Source organism: Lissotriton helveticus, chromosome 1_1 (assembly GCF_964261635.1).
Source record: "Lissotriton helveticus chromosome 1_1, aLisHel1.1, whole genome shotgun sequence".
NCBI classification, from domain to species: Eukaryota; Metazoa; Chordata; class Amphibia; order Caudata; family Salamandridae; genus Lissotriton; species Lissotriton helveticus.
In genome coordinates, this window is record NC_136057.1 from 1,957,459,193 (window position 1) to 1,957,478,732 (window position 19,540).

At 43.8% G+C, this 19,540-nt stretch overlaps 1 protein-coding gene across 2 annotated transcripts in view; it reads left to right on the forward strand.

Moving 5' to 3' along the window:
• DENND1B (DENN domain containing 1B) overlaps positions 1–19,540 on the forward strand; it is a 1,337,878-nt gene that overhangs the window by 1,125,812 nt on the left and 192,526 nt on the right. For both annotated transcript variants that reach the window (XM_078644012.1, XM_078644002.1), the window contains one exon: positions 14,114–14,204. In XM_078644012.1, coding sequence (XP_078500138.1) covers positions 14,114–14,204 — 91 coding nt within the window. The remainder of the gene's footprint in view (positions 1–14,113; positions 14,205–19,540) is intronic.

Below are 19,540 nucleotides of genomic sequence, written 5' to 3' on the forward strand. Positions count from 1 at the left end.
GGGAGGGGGGGGGCAGGAAAGGCACGGACAGCGGGAGGGGGGACGGGAAAGGCACGGACAGCGGGAGGGGGGCGGGAACGGCAAGAAAAACCACTCACCTGGACTTCTTCCGGCGGCGGTCGGCCTGCAATGACCAAAACAAACCTTCCCCCCCCAAAAAAAATAGGAACCGCCCACCACCGCAATGACGTTGTCAAAGGGGCAGGATGAGTAAAAATGGCCGGAACGCCCACGAATCTGCTCCGGCCATGACGGACAGATCTCTGTTCCAATGGCTAGCCTCCATTTATGGAGCTAGCCAATGGAACAGAGGGGCGGGACATGAGTACACATCTCGAGACATAAGCTTTCGCCTTGCGCAGAAAGTCTGCTACGCAGCCTTTCGGCGAGGCGAAACCTAAAAATGAATCAATAATGGTTGTAAACCAGCACAAACATCTAAGCCTAACGAATATGTATGCATATAAGCACTGGAATAATTGCAGGAGTTATTTTACAACAGTGTTTTTCACCTATGTTTCAATGGGCTCGAAGATGGTTTGTATATTTCCTGGGCGTTCCCCTCACATGAACACTGACATTGTTTCTTATGAATTTGAACTTTATGAATGATACCTTAGGCTCCGCTAAGCTTCAGCCTCACGGATTATTTGTGCTAGTTGCTAATGGTAATTGATTAAAATTAAAAAGAAATACTTTTGTGCCTGCATATTGGAGTGCAGCTTTGTGTGTAAACATCTCTTATAAGTAAGCTGAACCACCAGCCTCCCCTTTTTCGCCTGCCTTGCTGTTGGTGACTACTGGCTCCAATGACTTGTCTTTTATACAGCACTTTGTGCAGTGTTAACAAATGTTAATATTTCCCAATTTGTGTGAAGAAAGGGATGCTGGCTCTGAGCAGGTATGACCCACTCTCCCAACCCCTGAATGTGTCACCTGCCTAGGGTGGGTGGATCAAGAGGTGTGATATTTTGGAGATAGAGCATCTCTTGTTTTTAGGTTTGGAGGGGGCAAGGGAAGTTATTTTAGAGGTTTTTTAAATCTCTTCTATTATTAGGAGCTATGGTTGGGCAGGGGGTCCCATCAATGAGAATACAGATTTTTTTGTGGTAGTACATGCTACCCAGGACATGTAGAAACAAGGAATCGGCTGGATTGTCGTGACAATCTTGGGGACAAGAATATTTTATCTTATAAGTTGTAACACCCCTTTACTTAGAAGGTGTACTTGCATAAAGCCTTTCATCGTTGAAAGGTACTTGCCGATTGATTATAGATGAGTATTCATGTAGTAGGAGACGGTGTCTCACACAGCACCGATTGTTTCCCTATGTTTAAATCTACTGTGGATGTATACAGTCAGCGCCACTTTTTTATTTTTTTAGATAAGCGTATATATACTGAATCATAAATGTGAGGACTCCTTGTCTGTTATTGTGAGTGGATGTGCCGAGTCACCACAAGCCTCTTTCATAGTCCCCCATGAATCCCCTTCTAGGAGGCTTATTATTTATAGATTACTGAAGAAACCTAGTCTGGAGAAAAAGTAACCAGTCATTGATAGAAAAGAGCCTGAAATAGAATACCATCTACAGTGCTGTGCTTGCAGGATGCCTTTTAGTCTGTGTAACTTTTAGGGTATCACAGTATTTAATTTAATTTTGGAGGTAAGGCAAAAATAAAATTTCTTGAGGTAGATTCACGGAGAGAGATTATATGATGATAGAATCTTGTTTCAGTAAATAATTTAGACTATTACTAGAACGCTGTTCTGAACTAAGGCCCTGTTTGTTGTTGGATTTGAATGTGCAGTGTTTTCCTATCAGCTTTAGTGGACGTCAGGTTATATCTTAGAAAAACCATGTTTACCTACGTTCCTTTTCCTTTTCAACTTCAGCTAAAGTAAAAATGTGTATTGATGACGTTGTTTTTATTGTCTGTTTAATTTATGGTCGTGATGAAAACGCAACAGATCCCTAAATAAACAAACATATTCATCACAACCATAAATTAAAAAGACAATAAAAACAACGTCATCAATACACATTTTTACTCTATATATATATATATATATATATATATATATATATATTCACTGAAAAAAACAGGTTATAGACCATATATAGTTAGGAATTAGCATTTAAAAAACCTTATTTTACTCACACAAAACCATTGAAATTCCATATATAGTTAGTTGCACTAACTATATATTGCGCACCCGCAATCCACTGCTGATGATGTCACATATTACATCATTCATGACATGGTCAGTGACATCACTGATGACATCACTGATGACATCATCCAGTGACTGTGTGTTTCTGTAAAGTTAAAATATGTCTTACATATTGAAGAATGAGTGGAAGTATAAGTGTCTGGACGAAGGATTTAGTAGGTGCATGACTGAATGTATGAGTGAGTGATTAAATGTGTCTCACTGAGTGCATGGGTTAGTGACTAAACTGTCTTAATTTGTGCATCATTATGTCTGTTGTTCTGTAAACTGCTGCATGTGTTGATCAGTAGCTATATGAGTAACTATATGGGTTATTGATTGATTGCCCAAGTATTTGCATGGGAGACTGAGTGTGTGTGTGGCTGGCTGGGAGGTGTGTGACTGTGCAGATCAATGTGTACTTGTATCAATGATTGTATAAGAGACTAAGTATGTGTTAGTATATGGTTGAAAACGTAAGGTGCTCTATGTTTAACTGTATAGATTAGAAAATGGAAGTGTGATTGATTCTTTACAGGACTGACTAGGTGTGTGAGTAACTCCATGGATGAGTGGCAGAGTGTGAGTGTCTGTATAGGTGTATGAGTGCATATGATAGTGTTGTAAAGATGATTGATTGTATGTATGAATGATTGTATGGGTGAATGAGTGAATGTGTGTGTAGACGTAGGAATCAGTGAGTGCGTATGTAGTAACTAGTATTGGTGTGTCAATGGTTTCAAAAATTATACTCTGTATTTAACACTGAGTGTAACAGAGGTTATATTAAAATGTGAGGAGATGCATTGTATTGTCACATGAATGATATCATCAGTGATGTGGTCATTGATGTCAAATGAGATGTCATCAGTGATGTCATCCGTGATGTCATTTGAGATGTCATCAGTGATGTCATCAGTGATGTCACTGACCATGTCATGAATGATGTAATATGTGACATCATCAGCAGTGGATTGCGGGTGCGCAATATATAGTTAGTGCAACTAACTATATATGTAATTTCAATGGTTTTGTGTGAGTAAAATAAGGTTTTTTAAATGCTAATTCCTAACTATATATGGTCTATAACCTATGGTTTTTTCAGTGAATTTTCAAGGTTTTGTAAATGCTAATTCCTAACTATATATGGTCTATAACCTATGGTTTTTTCAGTGAATTTCAATGGTTTTTTAATAGCAAATATCATAAGCTGTCGAATGTCAAGTACGTGGTAAGTGAAAACATTTTCGTGTTTATGCACACTGATCTGCTTTGAATGGTGCCCCCCCCCCCTCATTTCTATTAGGAGTACTCTCTCTTTGCACATAGTGAAGGGTAGTTAACGCAGGCCTTTGCCCCCGTTGTAATACGTCGTGTCTGCTTCTCTCTCCATTTGATTGATTGTTATCCAAGTATTTACTGTTTTAGAATTGGTTCTCTTTGGTTCATTCTCTATTTACAAACAAACACAGAGTCGCAATACTCTGTTTAGTCTTCGCAGATAACGAAAAATCGTGTAAAAAAAAAGAAAAGGAATCGAGCAAAATCAGTAGGCCACTAATGGGATCTCTTTTTGACCTCGCTAAAATAGAAACATTAGGAACAACCCCTCATGACAAATACAAAACTAGTGAGATGAACTGAACTCCACACAATGATGGCTGCAAAACAGCTCGGCTCCGCCACCCACCCCGCCCAAAATAACGATAAAGAACGGCTGCCATGATTGGTTGCGGAATGACCACGACGGAGCTACGAAATGGTGCTGCTCTCATGCTAACCCCAGCTTCAGTCTCAAACATCCAGAAACACTGTAGACTACCAATTCGATCAGTTCCGGTAGCGCCCCAATGTAACCCGGTAGAGAAGAACTAGCCCTCCCCTCTTTGACTGATGGTTCTTGTTGCCTGTCCCTTCTGTTGCCATTTAACAGAACTATTTAGCCTGCTGAAAGGGGTTGTGTTCCGACCGCTGGTTGGTGGAGACATTTTGACTATATTCTGTACCTGCGTTGTCGCATAATGCGTCATATGACGCGCCGCGTTAGCGCATCCGGAAGTCATCCGGGGCGCGCAGCGCGTAACGTAAGCATAACAAGTCATGTGACTTGTTAATAAAACTTTTCATTGGTTCATTTTACTTTTCTTATTGTAATGATGAAAGGCTTGGTCATATGACCTAAAAATTACGCTTTTCATTACTTCCGAACATTATTTTTTCTTAAATATATGTTATAATGTTCCAGGCTAATGTACTTTCCCGGAAATTTTACAACTGTCCTGCAAGTAAAATATATTCTTTTTTCGAGAAAAAGAGCGTTTCTTCGTCCCATGACGGAGCCGTTGAGCAAAAGAGGGTCGACCTGCTGTCTTAGTCGCCGATACGCCTGAATATGAGATTCTTATCGATCACTTTATGTTGCAGGAATAGAAAACACAACAGCCCTTGACCATTTATCTTTACTGCGTTCCTTCGTATTATACCTTTTACCCTTCATGTAATTGGTCTGCTTTATTTCACTTGCCTTTTAATGATTCTAAAACAGTCACTATTATTAAAAACTTTACCAATGTATATACTACTACCATGTTTTCTTTTAAAAACCTTTATTGTGAAAATGTCATTATACAAATACGAGCCTATAACCACGTGGGCCTGCCACAGAGCAAACTGTAATCGTATATGATGAATAGACATTTACACTGTAGAGGAACGTAACGGGCGGGCCATTAGGTTGCAAGAACTAAGGTGTCTAACAGTTACGGAATAGGTGGACGTACATTTTATAATTAAAATACGACAGGGCCAGTTACAATAAAATTATCTAGATATACATTTGCGGGCAAGTACCATGGGTGACGTTAATTCGAACTTTCAACAGTACAGTAATCAATAACACATCAGAACTTAATATCAATAGGGATGTCGAAATAGTCAATCAATTCTCGTCCCCGCCCGCCATGTACTTCAAAACTGCATACGTATCTCGTGATTTCAAGGTTCTGCAACCAGTACACAACAAGGAGTTACGAGTCCCATTTATTCCGGCGCCATTTTGGGCGAGGACGGGCAGGTCCAGGATATAGTCAAAATGTCTCTACCAACCATCGACTATGATGATGTTCATATGCTGTATTTATTAGAGTAACACTCATCTGTCCACATGAAATTAATTTGCCACAATCTAAACATGTCATTTTAATCTTTCCAAAGTTCTTCTAAATATTTGGGACCGTTTCCCTTGCCTCTGAAGCTCTCAGTGCCACTTCTTTGATGAATGTACTAGCAGGTCAGTGGTTCTCCTCCAAATCTCTCTTTTATGCAGCACTATAATTAATTGGTGCCACCTCTCCATATGACGATGCATGGTATAGTTACCACAACTATATTTTTTTTCGGTTCCTCTGGACAGTTCATCGTGGCAGATGAAGCGTGTAACGTACCGGGCATTTACCTTTTTTTGCATGTACAGGAAAGGAGAAAAAAAATCGAGCGTCCGAGTTCTAAGGTGTCCCAGGGCCATTTTAGTGGACCAGGCCCAAATCCAAAGAACAGGCCGCCATTTTGAGAGTCCTCTTGCAGCCGCCTGTCGCTGTAGCATCAAGAGCAGCCGAAACTCAGCTGAATGGCAACTGAAACGGTAAAGGGGCGCCCCACTACAGCAGACGAGCCTCCACCTAGGAAGGCCCATTCACGCCGGCTCCCCCCCCCTTCGGGCACCCCACGCCGTTATTCGGAGCAGTATTGTAGGATGGCCACACCAGTGCGGCAACTTGCTAGACATCACCTCGGTGGTAACCGAATCTCAACGCCTTGTGGTGTCTTTTATTCAAAAAACATTGTTATGCTGCCCTCGACCTATTCGCCGCAAGTGCGCACACAACTCAACTGCATAGCTTGCTAGACACCACCTCGGTGCCATCCGGATCTTGGAATGTCAGCACCTTTTGGTGTCTTCTCTTCAGAAAATATTGTTGCGCTGCCTTTGGCCCCATTCGCACATCAGTCCGCTACTGACGCCATCTCACAGGCTAATGGGGCGCCCCACGCCGACTTTCAGCATTGTAGAATGACCACACCAGTACAGCAACTTGCTAGACATCACCTCGGTGCCATCCGGATCTCGGCGCCCCACTGCAGATGAAGTGCCTCTCAACTATGAAACCACCACGGTGACATCCGGATCTTGGCGCGTTGTGCTGCCTTCGGCCTATTCGCACATCGGTCCGCTACTGACGCCATCTCACAGGCTAATGGGGCGACCCACGCCGAGTTTCAGCAATGTAGGATGACCACACCAGTACAGCAACTTGCTAGACATCACCTCGGTGCCATCCGAATCTTGGCATCTCAACGCCTAGTGGTATCTTCCATACAAAAAATATTGTTACGCTGCCTTTGGCCCCATTCGCACATCAGTCCGCAACTTAGACATCACCTCGGTGCCATCCGGATCTTGGCATCTCAGCGCCTTGTGGTGTCAGTCAGAAAATATTGTTGCGCTGCCTTTGGCCCCATTCGCACATCGGTCCGCTACTAACGCCATCTCACAGGCCAACGGGGCGCCCCACGCCGACTTTCAACATTGTAGGATGGCCACAGAAGTGCGACAACTTACTAGACACCACCTCGGTGCCATCTGGATCTTGGCGCGTTGTGCTGCCTTCGGCCTATTCGCACATCGGTCCGCTACTGACGCCATCTCACAGGCCAACGGGACGCCCCACGCCGACTTTCAGCATTGTTGGATGGCCACACCAGTGCGGCAACTTACTAGACACCACCTCGGTGCCATCCGGATCTTGGCGCGTTGTGCTGCCTTCGGCCTATTCGCACATCGGTCCGCTACTGACGCAAACTCACAGGCCAACGGGGCGCCCCACGCCGACTTTCAGCCTTGTAGGATGGCCACACCAGTGCTGCAACTTGCTGGACACCACCTCGGTGCCATCCGGATCTTGGCGCGTTGTATTGCCTTCGGCCTATTCGCACATCGGTCCGCTACTGACGCCGCCTCACGTGCCAACGTATTTTCTACGCATTTTATACCCTATGCCGCATAACAGGTCATGTGACTTGTTTATAAAACTTTTCATTGGTTCATTTTACTTTTGGTTTCCTAATGATGGAAGGCTTGATCATATGACCTAAAACCAAAAAACAACACTTTTCATTGGATGAAAACTTTTTTTTTTTCCCCAAACGATGAAAGCCCCACCTTGTTTCTGGATGTTTCACACTAAACTGGCGTCAGCATGAAAGCACCACCATCTCGTAGCTCAGTCGTGGTCATTCCGCGAGCAATCATGGCAGCCGCTCCCCACCAGAAGCCTGCAGGAGTCGGGGCCCCCAAAACTTTGGATGAATTCTCAAGGCGGAGGGGACGCTTTCGAGAATGGGGTCCAAGACCTAGCAGACAAGCGTCCGATTTCCAAGGTGTCCCAGGGCCATTTCAGTGGACCAGGCCCAAAAAGGAAAGAGCCTGCCGCCATTTTGAGAGTCCTGTGACAGCCGCCTATCGCTGCACCGCAAGAGTGGGCGCAACTCAGCTGAATTGCGGCTTTTGACACAGTGGACCAAAAACGGACGGAATGGCAACTGAAACGGTAAAGGGGCGCCCCACTACAACAGATGACACTCCACCTGGAGAGGCCCGTTCACGCCGCCTCCCCCGGGGCGCCCCACGCCGTTATTCGGAGCAGCATTGTAGGATACCAAAACCAGTGCGGCAACTTACTGGACATCACCTTGGTGCCATCGTTCTGCTGCCTTGGAACTATTCGCACAACAGTTTGCTACTGATGACCCACCCCCCGCGACGCCCCACGCCGTTATTTGCTGGGTGGCAACTTACTAGACATCACTTTCGTGTCATCTAGATTTCGGCGCGTTCTGCTGCCTTGGAACTATTCGCACAACAGTTTGCTACTGATGACCCACCCCCCGCGACGCCCCACGCCGGAAATCTGGACGTTGTGCTGCGTTGGGACTATTCGCACAGCCGACCGCTACTTCGTTGTTTTTCCCTAAAAATGTTTATATGTTATTACTATTTTTGTTTTCTTGTATATATTTATAAATTATTAAAGTTTTATAATCTTACTACTTTGTCGGAGTGCTATATATTTTTAATGTGACACATAATTGTAAAAACTTTGATGTACAAAGAGTCATCCCTGGAATCTTCCGCTTCACGCTCGGTCCCCTCCCCAATCACAATACAGGATGGTTTTCAGATAATAGCAACGCTTCTGCTGTGACGGATCTCATCGAGTGTGGGCCTTGATCTACTATAACTCCTTTGAAGAGGGGTGATTCTTTACAGCTGTGGCCATAAACTACATCTGCAGGGCTAGCTGATAGCCTAGGACCGGCCTGGACAATCGGACACAGAGGAAAAGAAGTGTCAGAGGGTGCGGTAGTGAATAGGGCGAAAGGGAGGTGTCGGGCGGGCACAGGGTGTGATTCTCAGGGAAGAGCAGCGCAGATGGGGGGAGGTTTATTACCCATGCATAAGACAGAGAGCGGGGGTGACCACTGCCTGGGTGAGATGCTTGCGAGGGTGGGGAGCCATGCTAAGGATCGACAGCGTGCACAGAGTGGGTCTGGTCAAGGCATCTAAAATGGCTGCCGTGCACGACAAAAGTGTGGCATTTGAAAAAAGACAAGATGGCGCAGACAATGTTTTTCAACACTTCCTGATTTCCTTCGAATCGAACGTTAACAGACGTTGGGGCATATTACCAAAGTTAAGCGATATTTATCCCTAACGATGCATTGCAAAGATTTTTTTACCGTCAGAAATTATCGCAGATAAACCTTGCTATTATCAAGGTTTATCGCAAATACGATAAAAAACGACCGCAATGCATTAATATCGCTGAAAACTCAGCGATATTCATGCATTACCGAGCTAATGCTCTTAGCCATGTTATCCACCTCCCATTGGATAACATGGCTAAGAACTGCTCAGGGCAGCTGTTACTTTTTGGAGATATTTGCGCTTATCTCGAATATTTCCAAAAGTTGATAATAGGAGATAGCGATGTTAGCGACTGCTTCCAGTCGCTAACATCTTGGCATGCCCACTTTGCATGTCATTAGTGATAAATATCACTCACATGCAAAGTGGGGCCCAAGATGGTCGCTATCTCCTACTAGCCGTCGCTAACTGGTGTTAGCAACAGCTAGGTAATACAGATATAATTTTATCTCCGCGAAGCGGAGCGCTGTTACAGATATATATCTTGTTTTTGAACGTTAATTTCTCAAAATGCACTGAAGCACATATATTGAGACCTAGCAAAGGCACATCGGGCTACCAGTCCCTAATATTTTACCAAGTTTCATGCAAATCCATTCAGCCGTTCGATTATTATTATTATTTCTTTTTTTTTGCCCCGCGGGCCCTTTTAAAACCTCCACATCAAACCTAGGGGGTCAGCGAGGATCTACTATGCCCCCTTATGGTCATTTGCCCCTTCGCTTTGGCCTCCTCTTGTCTCTCGATCCTACCGAGAGACAAGATGGCGGCCGCTACGTACTGTTTGGAATGTTTACAGACACCGGAGAGCCAATCAGCTTCGCTTCGCAAAGCTCCGTAACGCGAAAAGTACGCGAAGCGGTGCGCTGTTACAGATATATATCTTTTTTTGAACGTTAATTTCTCAAAATCCACTGAAGCACATATATTGAGACCTAGCAAAAGCACATCGGGCTACCAGTCCCTACAATTTTGCCAAGTTTCGTGCAAATCCATTCAGCCGTTCGATTATTATTATTATTTTTTTTTTTTGCCCCGCGGGGCCCTTTTAAAACCTCCACATCAAACCTAGTGGGTCAGCGAGGATCTACTATTCCCCCTTATGGTCATTTGCCCCTTCGCTTTGGCCTCCTCTTGTCTCTCGATCCTACCGAGAGACAAGATGGCGGCCGCTACGGACTGTTTGGAATGTTGACAGACGCCGGAGAACCAATCAGCTTCGCTTCACAAAGCTCCGTTGCGCGAAAAGTACGCGTCCTGGAGCGCTGCCTGGTCCGCTGTTACAGATATATATCTTTTTTTAAACGTTAATTTCTCAAAATCCACTGTAGCACATATATTGAGACCTACAAAAGGCACATCGGGCTACCAGTCCCTACAATTTTGCCAAGTTTCGTGCAAATCCATTCAGCCGTTCGGGCTAAAAGTGATGCCAACCGCCCTATGGAAAACTCAATGTTAAAAACACGTTTTGGGACCCCCCTTTTTTCTCGACCCCCCCCTTGACGAACCCCCCCCCAATTTTCAGGGGCTGCTCAGAAATAAAATGTGCCATTTTCCAGAAAATTTCAGCCAATTCCGTCCACAAACGCCAAAGTTATTAGACATAGAATTTTCAAAAAACCCATAGAGAAAAAATCCTAACTATATATACCTACTGGCGACCGCCAGTAGGTAATAAAATCTCCACTTGTAGCGTCGTCTGTGAGGAGTGAAATAAAACATCTTGCCTAAGAATCCTGGGTCCGTTACTCTCTCTTCGCCAGAAAGGAAGTTGTGAGAGTTTGGGAATCAATAATATATATATATATATATATATATATATATATATATATATATATATATATATATATATATATATATCTCAGTGAACTGAATTTGTTTAATTGACTGTTTATGCGTATTTTTACATGGACCGATGGGAACAGAAATGTGAATGACAGGAGTATTTGTGATTTATTTTAAACTTATGCTTATAGTTCTGAACCCGTGCACGTAGTGATTACAAATCACCAACGATGCTATTGAGTACTCTCCTTTTGAGGTAATTTGTACCTACAGATGAGACATAAACAGATTCACAGACTGGGATTCCTAATGCTATAACAACAAAATCCTCCCAGTGAGCCACAAATATAGCCTTATCATTCTTCTGTTATCATGGCAGTGACAGAGCTGATAGTTATTTGTTCCCCTCGTGTGTGCTTTCTGGAGATGAATGTGCAAGTGCGTAGGTGTCTAATAGATGTTCTCCCTGAGACCCTACGGAGCTACTTTCCAAAGATGAACACAGCTAAAAGAACACTTGTGTGTGTCCCTTGCCTCCCCAGTCATCAGTAGGCACCAGGGTTATGTACATTCTTTGACGTTCAGGCTTTCGTAAGTTGAGAAAGTTGGAGTGTAATACAGTCTAGACTTTTGTAATGTATTTGTACAGGGTAACAATTTCTGGAGGACAGCAGAAAATATAGAATTTTTAAATCCCACCAACTTTATTGTAATTTTTTGCAAGTGCTAAACAAAACAGGTATTTTTGGGAAGCAAGGGTATGTTCCAAGAGACCTAGGTTATATTTTCTTACTCCTGTGCTGCAGCAGGAGCTGGCATTAGCTACATTTTAGTACATATATTTCTATTAAATACTAGGTACCACTTGTGTGTAAACGTGTGCTTATTTGTGTGATGATGGGTAACGCAGGAGGCCCCATGTCCTTTTGATATGTTTGGAGGCGGGTTTAGTGAACTGCACACACATCTGCTGTGTGGGAAAAGGTATTGCTTTTTGTCGGACTTGATTAAACAGCCACAATCGTTTTTGGTGTCAGATTGATAGCATTTTGTTGCCAAACTTTTGATCTCTGAGAAGGTATGTTCAGGAGAGTGTAGCTATACAGGCAGTTTATTGGAGCAATTTCGGTTACTGCATTTGTTATCAGCTTTAATTAGCAACTTTGCAAATGGTGTCTAGTGAAAAGCATTTGTTTTTGCAAGTTTTAATCTATTTCGTAATCAAGGAGATTTTAGGACCAACAGTGATTCTTCCCAATATCAAATGTGAACACACTGACCCGTTACCTGTTCGTAAAAATGGAGAATAAATTGCTTTTCCTAGAGACTTTGTTAACCCAACGTAGGAGCACAATGTAGACCATTGGTACTTTCAAACATTTTCCCAGGTGCTAAAAGGTTCGGTCTGTGGTGTGATCGAAGGCTGCATTAATGCTAGCATGGTAGCGGTTGGGAGGGGGGTTAAGGGTGGGTGTAGGGGAAGCAAAGCATGTACATCTAGTGGCTGAACTGCACTATTTGAAACCAGAAAATCTGGGATCAATTCTGGCTTCCCCACTTGACCAAATTGTGTGATCCTAGGCCGTTTTTTTATTCCACTTTCCCTTCTTTTTCTTCATCATCACGTATGAGTACCTCAAAATACATGACTTCAGGATCTGCTCTGTACAACAACTTTTCCTGCATTTGATTCAATAAACTCTAATGTTGATGTATAATAGCAACCCAAGCCACCCACTTGGGTCACATAACATCTGACTTGCCTCTTAGTTAACAATTAGCAGTGTTGCCAGGATGTGGGGAAGCATTAATGTTTTTAAATTCATGTTAAAAATCAATCACTTTTAAAACGAATACTTGTCAAATCACTGAAAGCATCTGATGTACTAAGGTGAAATCAGGATGCATGTTAATTAAATACAGTTTTTGAATTCTGAAGAGACTTTATCATATTTTTACCCATTTGCTGCAAGATGTCCTTAAAACAAAGGTATTCCTAAAGTTAGGGGGTGCAGGGTACTCTCATTTCTTCTTTCTTTAGCTTCAATTAATCTATAAATACATTATTTCAGTTTATTTAAAATCTTTCTAATATTAGTGCTGAGTTGAGTAAACAGCAGCCCAGTGCTATTGTTGGCCAGGGGACCGCATGTAAAGGTCAGGAGGGACACATGCGACATCGGAGTCATACTTTAGTATCACTGATTTAGACTACCCTAGTAGCAGCAGGAATTCACTCATTCTCTTGCATAACACCCGAAACAGGGAACAACCTCTTTCAACACATCAGAGTCTCCTCCTCACTCCCTGAGTTTGGAAAGAAGCTTAAGATCTGGTTCTACTACACACTTGCTTAAATTTCCTGGATACCCACACGGACATCTAGGCGAGTCATACAAATCACCATTACGTAACCTTAGGAGGAGGCCTATAGACCTCCTATTACTACACTTACCTCCCCACTACTAGACTCTGGCCTGCGATGGTTCTTTGCTAGGGGGTCCGAATAATAGTGGTTTGGGATTCCATGGCACCTGGGCAGCCAGCGCAATCACGGATTTGTAAACAAGCTTTGCATCACGCTACTCTGGACCTCCTCCTAAGGGGAATGATGTCAGGTTTCACTTTTTTAAATAAAAAATGTCACTATATGTCTGTCGGTGAAACAATCTAATATTCTCAATCATGTCCAATGAAATGCTGTTGGATACTTTAAGCTGCTTTTTTTGTACAGACGTTTCTAATTTGCTTGAATTAAACAATGTTTTTACATAAACTGCTTCAATTTGAAGGCCATGTTGCTACTTACCTATAATAATTAGTTGGTATAATTTATAAAGCCGTGAAGTTCACTAAATAGAAATTGCAGCGCTTCTAAATGCTACTAGAAGCTTGGAGGAAATTCAAAAAGCCCCTACTGTCTGAAGCGGCAGGAGTCATTTTTATTATTTTTGAAGGCATGTCTGTCGGTAATATTAGTGTTTCATATGTTGAGCAGAAAAGGGAAAATCTATCTGAATTTTATATACAGAATTTGCATTATGCAGTCATATTTATCAATCAATGGGTTCTTGCTATGTAAAATGGGCATCTACTCAGCTTACAACCTAGATGGTGTGGTGGAGTGATCATATGTTGTATTATTTTGCTTAGAAATCAATGAATCTCAATTATACCCATTTGGACTTTAATGAATGCATTATTTTGAAGCTTTGGAATATAGTTTGACATGTAAATTGAAATTTTCCTCTACCAGCTATGTCAAAATGAGTGTTTCCTGTGTGCAACTTTGAAAATGGCTTTATCTCAAGAATATAAATGCTTAAATCATGTAATTTCTATTGCAGTTTATTGATGGCCGACTAACAAAACTGAATGCAGGAAGGGGTTTTACAGATGCATTTGAAGAGGAGATTACTTTTGGTGGCTTCAGTGGAGGTAAAGTGTTAATTCCATATACTATGCTCTTGAACATGAAACACAGTTCCTTTTACATTTTCACCTTTTCATGCAAGCTTTCATCACTTGAGCATAGACAGAAACAATAAGATCACCTTATTCTGAGCTAGTTGAATGAATATAACATTTATAGAATGAATAAAACATTTATAGAGTGATAGGCTCTGTAGCAGAACGATGTACAGAGAGGAGAGGTCATGCCCAAAGTGGTATATGTGAAGAGCCAGGTCTTTCAGGCCTTGCGGAAGAGGGAGAGTGACACCTGCCCAGAGAGTTCCTCCGTGAGGGAGTTCCACAGTTTAGCCGCAGCAGTAGAGAAAGTTCTAGCGCCCCATTTTGCCTTTTTAAACCTCTGCACTGCTAGAAGGTTTTTGTTTGTGGACCTAAGATCCCTAATGGGAACATAACGCTGGAATATTGTTTTAATGCCATCAGGACCCAAGCCATAGTAGGCATTATGGGTCAGGCAGAGGGTTTTAAAAAGAATTCTACGGTCCGAAGCAAGGCAATACAGTGTGAGGAGAGAGGCTGAGACTGGGTGGTATTTTGGCAAGTCCATTACCAACCTGGCAGCAGCATTCTGCACAAGCTGCAAGCGTTGCACCAGTCCTTTGTTAATGCCCAGATAAAGGGCATTATAGTAGTACAATCTGGACATTACTAGGGTGATGACAGCCTGTTTACGTGAGGCAAGCAAAAGGAACTGGGAGATTTTCCTAAGTATCCCAAAACAAGTAGACACTGCCCTGCTAATCTGCAGGCTCAAAGAAAGAGAGTTGTCCACTATGACCCCAAGGTTCTTCCCGTGGGACACAGGGCAAGGGCAGTTGCCCAGTGTGTCCGGCCACCAATCGCTGGACCAGATGTCCAATTGGTTACCAAATATCAAGACTTCGGTCTTCTCTCCATTCAGTTTCATAACAATTTACACCATCCAGGATGAGACTGCCTGCATACAATTTTCAAAATTAGTGGCGGAGTCCCTAATGCTGTGAGTAATGGGCACCATTATTTGTGTGTCGTCAACATACGACAACACCTCCGCCAAAAAAACTCACCATCTTTGCCAGCGGGCCAACATAGATATTAAATAGTGTCGGGCTCAAGGAGGAGATCTGAGGGACTTCACACAATAGGGAAATAGAAGCTGAGTAGAATTGCCCATTTTCACTGTTTGTGTCCAATCACTGAGGAAGAAAGCGAGGAGCCCCAGGGCAGAGCCCCCGATCCCTATCTCCCTGAGATGTTCAACAAGCCTCAGCGGAGATAGGGTATCAAAAGCTGCGGTAAGGTCAAGCAAGACCAGCAAAGTAGTGTGACCTGGGTACGGATATTATTAAATACCGCAGTCAGTGCTGTTTCCGTACTATGGTGGCTTCTAAAGCCATGTTGTGAACCATCGAGAATCTGATGGTCCCTTAAGTAGGCACTAAGGTGAGAGTTTAAATAGGTTTCCAAAATCTTAGCTGGGACCGGTAGTAGAGAAATCGGCTGATAGTTTTTCAATTCTGTGGGGTCCAGTGAAGGCTATTTTAAGAGTGGCTTAACCACTGCAGACTTCCAGGAGATGGAGTATTGCCTCTCTGAGATGGCTACGTTCAGAACAGCGGTAAGGTGGGGGATACTAGCATCTCTGCCAAATTTTAACACATTCAGGGGGCAAGAATCCTGAGGGGAACCAGAGGTAACTCCTTCTAGTAACTGGTCCAGAACCTCTGGTGAAATGCTAGGGAAAGTAAGTAGCCTGGGTGTCTTCTCTCCAGTGGCACATTCATTAAGATGGAGTGCAGGCAGAGTAGATAGCCCCCCTTTAGAATTGGTTGCCTCCAGCAGGGAGTATATATCTGTGATTTTGGGACGGAAGAAGACTGATAATCTGTCAGAGAGCTCCTGTGAAGACTCCGATGGATCTGTAACGGGAGGGGAAGTGAGGGAGTTGATGATATTAAAAAACTCTCTGGAGGATTTAATTGACTCTGTGATCTTTGAGTAGTACATTCCTTTTTGCTCCATGATAGCAGCTTTATATTCTTTCAAACGCTGTTTATGTAGCTCTCTACCTGCTGGTGCTAGATCTACACACCATAGCCTCTCCTGTTTACGGCACACCTGCCTCTGCTTTCTAAGTCTGTCAGAGAACCAGAGAGAGAAGGGCCTTTTTCTTGCTGCGTAGTGTCTTTTCATGGGCACTAAAGTGTCCATGACCGCTTTTTAGATAATTCAGCTGCAGCCAAATTACCATCCAAGTGCCCAGCGAGCTGGACGTTTGTGAGGAGGTTAGTGAGTGCCTCCTTACTAATGAGACTGAGATTTCTCCTATCCTCCACTTTCCTGTTTTCAGATATAGCATTGCATGATGCTGAGACCCTTAATTTAAACGGAATGGCAAAGTGATCTGACCAGGCGAGAGGTGAAGGCTCTCCCATCTTAATTCACTGATCATTAGAGAAGATACCATCTAATGGGGGGGACACATAACCAACTACGTAAAACCGCAACAGCTCATGGTTTCCAGGAGAGTTAATGTGTTGTTACATAGAGTTTTATCCAGATGGAAATTAAAATCACAGAGAAGTGTGAAATTAGCTCTTTCCAGGTAGGGCTCTAGGAGATTACTAAAGTCCTGGCTGAAGGATGTCCTAGAACCAGGTTGCCAATAGCAAAGTACACCAGAGAAACCTTTCCGTAGGATGGGTGTTTATTGAAAAATATAAAGCCTGATACTGATCAGAAGGTGAGGTGAGGTGAGTGGCTCTGTACGACAAGTAAAAGCCTCCCCGTGTTGAGAGGTTGTATGTGGAAACATGTTGAAGGGCTGTAAGTATGTTTACTCTTACAGTTTGATTCAGATAACCCAAAAACCTGCATTTCAACCCAAGATGACTGTTCTCTCTGATGAAAAGCACACAGTTTGAATTTTTTCCTCGGGTACACCTTCCTTTGCAAAGCACACCTTTGTCACCTCATTCATTATTTTATTTATTTATTGTATTGGTTTGTAGAGCGATAAAGTTGTCAACAAGCCATTTCACAGAAATGTACAATGAAGAAATGTCAGCTACAAGGAAAAAGGTGGAGGCACTGGATGCTCTGTCATATTAATGAAGACGGTTTAGGGATAACACAAAGTCAATTATGAGCAAGCCCAAAGATTTGCCTGGAAAGATGAGTTTTGATGGCTTTAATATCTTAGAAAGTCTGCTTCGATGTAAAAGTATTTAATTTCAGATGATGGATCCTTGTACTTAGAGGGGTGCCCCCTAAAAGTTTCTAGATTTAGGTCAACCTTAGGTGTCGAAGGGGTTTGGTTGGAGAGACAGACAGGAGCACTTCCTTCAAGAACCCCCTGGTTAAACAGGTAATTCAACATGTTTTTATTGCTGAGCAAATGGACTGAAAGTAGAGTAGAAGGTATCATTTATTTGCTCCAAAATAAAGGGCCAAGCGAACAGTTTAATTAAAAAAAGACTTGAGTAAGAAAATGTCAGAAGAAATCGTGGGTTGGTCTACGCAAAGTCTCGGAGTTAGGAAAAGAGTTTGCTGGTGGCAGAGTTGAAAGACTGATTTGTTGGTTCCTTCGGAATTTTTTTTTACAAGCACTTACTACATTATTTTGAAAATTTTATTCACCAGCAAATAATGACTTTTTCTTGCGGAGAAATGCCATTTTATTAACACTGTGCCTTGTAACTCCTTAGTAGAATAATTTTTTGAAACATATCATTTTTTTTTTTAAAAACGTTTTTATTGCAGAACCAAAGTCACAGCACTTCAACCAGGAGTATTGTCATCAGCGCGGAGATCTCGCTCCCTTGTCCGTGTATCTGCACGTTATACACAGCCATTCAGCCCACATCCGGAAGGCCGGGCGGCGATACATATAACCAAGAAAATCTTTACACTCGTCAGTCGCTGTGTGTGTCGTATGAGGAGATCCGCTGCCTACGTTTAGGTTTTCATCCCCCCCCCCCCGGTGTCTCATGTAGTACTCGCTTCTTCTGCTCTACACTGATCTAGAATTCCCCCCCACCCCCTACATGCCCCTTCCCCCCAAGTGTCCCCACTGCACCTAGCCAGAATATGTATGTCCGTGTAGTGACTAGCAGGATATCATAAACGTCTACTGGGTGTGTGTGACTGGTGGGGGCGCTATTGCCATGTGTGTTTCGGTTGCGTTGTCTGGCGCCTCCCCCTCTTCTTCCTCCTCCTCGACCGCGCTATCTCGCAGGGCTTGCACCAAGATTTCCCACTCCATTGCCGCCTACTGAGCCCTCTCGTCTGCCCTGCGGCGTGCCAATTGGTACCTGATTGTGCTCTCGCTCGCCGCCCATTTCAGGAACTCATTCAGCCACCTCCAATGCGTGGGGCCCGTTTTCGACTTCCATCCCTTGGTTACTTCTCTTTTGGCCAATAGGAGGCCCATGTCAATGAATTTGCTTGACATCTTATTTTTGGGCGTGTGTGGGAACCAGTGCAGAATGCTGACGGCTGTATCGTATTGGAGGTCCCTATCTGCCACTTCATTCAGTGTGTCACCAATCTCCCTCCAGTAATCCTTTAGGTGAGGGCAGTCTCTGAGCATGTGGGTCAGATCCGCTCCTATTCTATGACAGCGTGGGCAAGCTGCCTCCTCCGCCCCAAAGTATTTCCTTATTTTGCCTGGGGTAAGGTAGGCCCTGTGGAGAATATAAAAGTGGATTAGCTGGAATCGTGCTTTCCTCGTGCTCTTTCTAGCTCGTCTCACCAACTGCGCCCATGTGGTGTCTGGGATTTCTGTCTGCAGATCCAGTTCCCACTTGGTCTTCAGCCCGGTCAAAGGCTGCAAGGTTTCATTCATTATTCTGGAATGGAGACATGTGACCGCCTTGTAGGTACCCGCAGACATCATAGTGTACTGGCAGGCCATCGTCGTTGGTGGTTCCGCTAGCCCCTCACCCCAATGTGCTTGAATGGCTCGCACCACTGCCGCGTGCAGTAGGTAGTCCCCCCGTGGAAGGCCGTAGCGCTCTTGCACTGTTTGGTACGGGGTCAGTGCCCCATCGTCGTACAAGTCCCCCAGCATCTGTAGCCCTGCCTCCTCCCAGCACTGCAGGCGCGACCAATCTCCGCCATGTGGGAGCGCTGTCACCATGCCCAGTGGGATCTGAGGTGCGTATAGGTGTTTAACTCCCACCCGTTTTTGTGTTCGGTTCCAGCAGAGACGGAAAGTTCTTTCTTCCAGGGATAGGTCTCTGAGTGCCAATCTTTGCTGTAGGGCAATATAGGCCAACACATGTCGGGGGGAGCCGCTGTCCCTGTCCTGCTCTGTTGTTTGA